The 1900-nt window shown below is 36.6% G+C and overlaps 1 protein-coding gene across 1 annotated transcript; it reads left to right on the top strand.

Annotated features, from left to right (window-relative positions):
• LOC110012102 lies at positions 481-1386 on the top strand. Its single transcript, XM_020694235.1, has one exon. It carries the CDS (start codon positions 535-537, stop codon positions 1384-1386), a length of 852 nt encoding a protein of 283 aa, XP_020549894.1. The 5' UTR covers positions 481-534.

Genomic DNA, 1900 nt, shown 5'->3' with positions numbered 1-1900 from the left:
TTCTCCCATGACTCTTAAATTGTAGTTTTAATGGGGTAGGGAAAATCCTTTTTTTTTTTTTTATAGTGATCCAAAATTAAAATAATTGAATTACTCCTTTTTTATACATAAGTATGTAATATTATACAAACAATTATGATCTATTACAAGATAAATATTAATATATTAATACTCAGATGCAATCAACCTACACAAGAATTTCCTGTGACATTATTACAAAAAAAAAAAAAAAAAAAAACTATCTAATTTGGTATACTTTATATGTCTGTTATTGGAACAAAATCCATGAGAAACTAGGATATTATTATTTTCTTTTTTCTTGCTGTTTTTCAAGAAAACGGTTAGAGCTAGTTATATAGGAAATGAAGTTGACAAGAAGATGGACTCTGATGTACACTGGAAGCTCACTATATATATACACACCCAATAGTTTTTACCAAGTCATTATACATATATACCTCCACAAAAATCATTCTACGTACGAAGTTCTTGTTCTTAATTCCTCTCCATCTGTGTAGTGTAGTGCATGCACCTATGGCTCCACTGGCATGGCTTCCACCCTTGAATTCCCACCAAGAATCCTTCATAGATGTTCACATCCATGAATCCTATGTTGGACCAAGAACTGGAGACCTCAGGTTAATGATCGTGCTTCACGTCCACGTCGATTTCTACTCGGAGAAGGATGACAGCCTGGAGTTGGTGTTTCCAGGCTTTTTCATCACTCAGCGCAGACCAATCAACATGAGAAATCACGAAGCCCTGGAAGAGTCATTGTGGGATCTCATCCTGGACGAAGATCTCATCCCCTTCCCATTGCGCAACTGCTTTTGGACGGAACGCCAACTCCACTGCCGTCAGTCGCGGTTGCTTCTACTTCGCAACGAAGATGAGCTCGTCGGGAAAATCTCTGATTTCCTTCGTTTGGTGCACAAGAAACCAAAGAACAACGACATGATGGCATTGGTGCGCTTGGAGATCGGGAAAAATGTGATGGTGCCTGTGGAGGAATTCGCGTCGTGGGTTTCTTGGTTTGAGGAGCAGAAACGGATTGACCCCACATTTGAGTATGAATACAGTAAAGCCATCAGAAGACCGCGTGACATGAGCGAGGTTCACCAAGAAGCAGAATCCTTAATAGCAAGGCGTCCGGCAAAGATCGTCAACGGGGAGCTACAAATTGTGGCTGTGAATGGCGGAAAAGATGATGGAGCGTCGATGTTGGCGAAAGAGTCATGTTCTATATGTTTGGAAGGGTTTTCCAATGGGGGGCGCGGGACGAGGCTGCCTTGCAGTCATATGTTCCATGAAAATTGCATATTGAGGTGGCTGCGGGGAAATCATGTTTGTCCTTTGTGTCGCTATGAGTTGCCGATTGATGAGTAATGTAACCTTGAATTTTATTCAATGATTGATGTATCACTTCTTGATCTTGAATTTTTGTTTAAAGATTGAGGTAGTAGTTCTTGATCTTGAGTTTTACTCAAAGATTGATGAACGAGTTCTTGAATATATTAATGAGTTTTGTAGCTGCCGATATATATCATATATTTTTTGATAATCTGGAGCTTGTAGATTGGGTTAAAACATGTTAGTTCTGTCATCAACTGCCATTATGGAAAATGATTATGTCATGAAATGTATATAATATATACATAGTTAGATTAATTTGGATTATTTTCTTCTTAATGCAAGGAACCCCAAAATAAACCAGGAATATAAGAAAATAAATGTCTTAAGCAGCTATCATTTTGAATTTATTAAAATTTGTTTTTCTAATAATGGTATTCTTAATTGCATGTATAAAACCAAAATTAGTATCATTTCAAACTAATTAGATTTTTTTTCTTAGAAAGTAAAATTGTCATTGCTAATTTATATTATTTAATATAAGGAATTT

This window comes from Sesamum indicum, linkage group LG6 (genome assembly GCF_000512975.1).
Source record: "Sesamum indicum cultivar Zhongzhi No. 13 linkage group LG6, S_indicum_v1.0, whole genome shotgun sequence".
NCBI classification, from domain to species: Eukaryota; Viridiplantae; Streptophyta; class Magnoliopsida; order Lamiales; family Pedaliaceae; genus Sesamum; species Sesamum indicum.
Note: the sequence above shows the minus strand (reverse complement) of the source record. Positions and strands in the feature narration are given on the sequence as shown.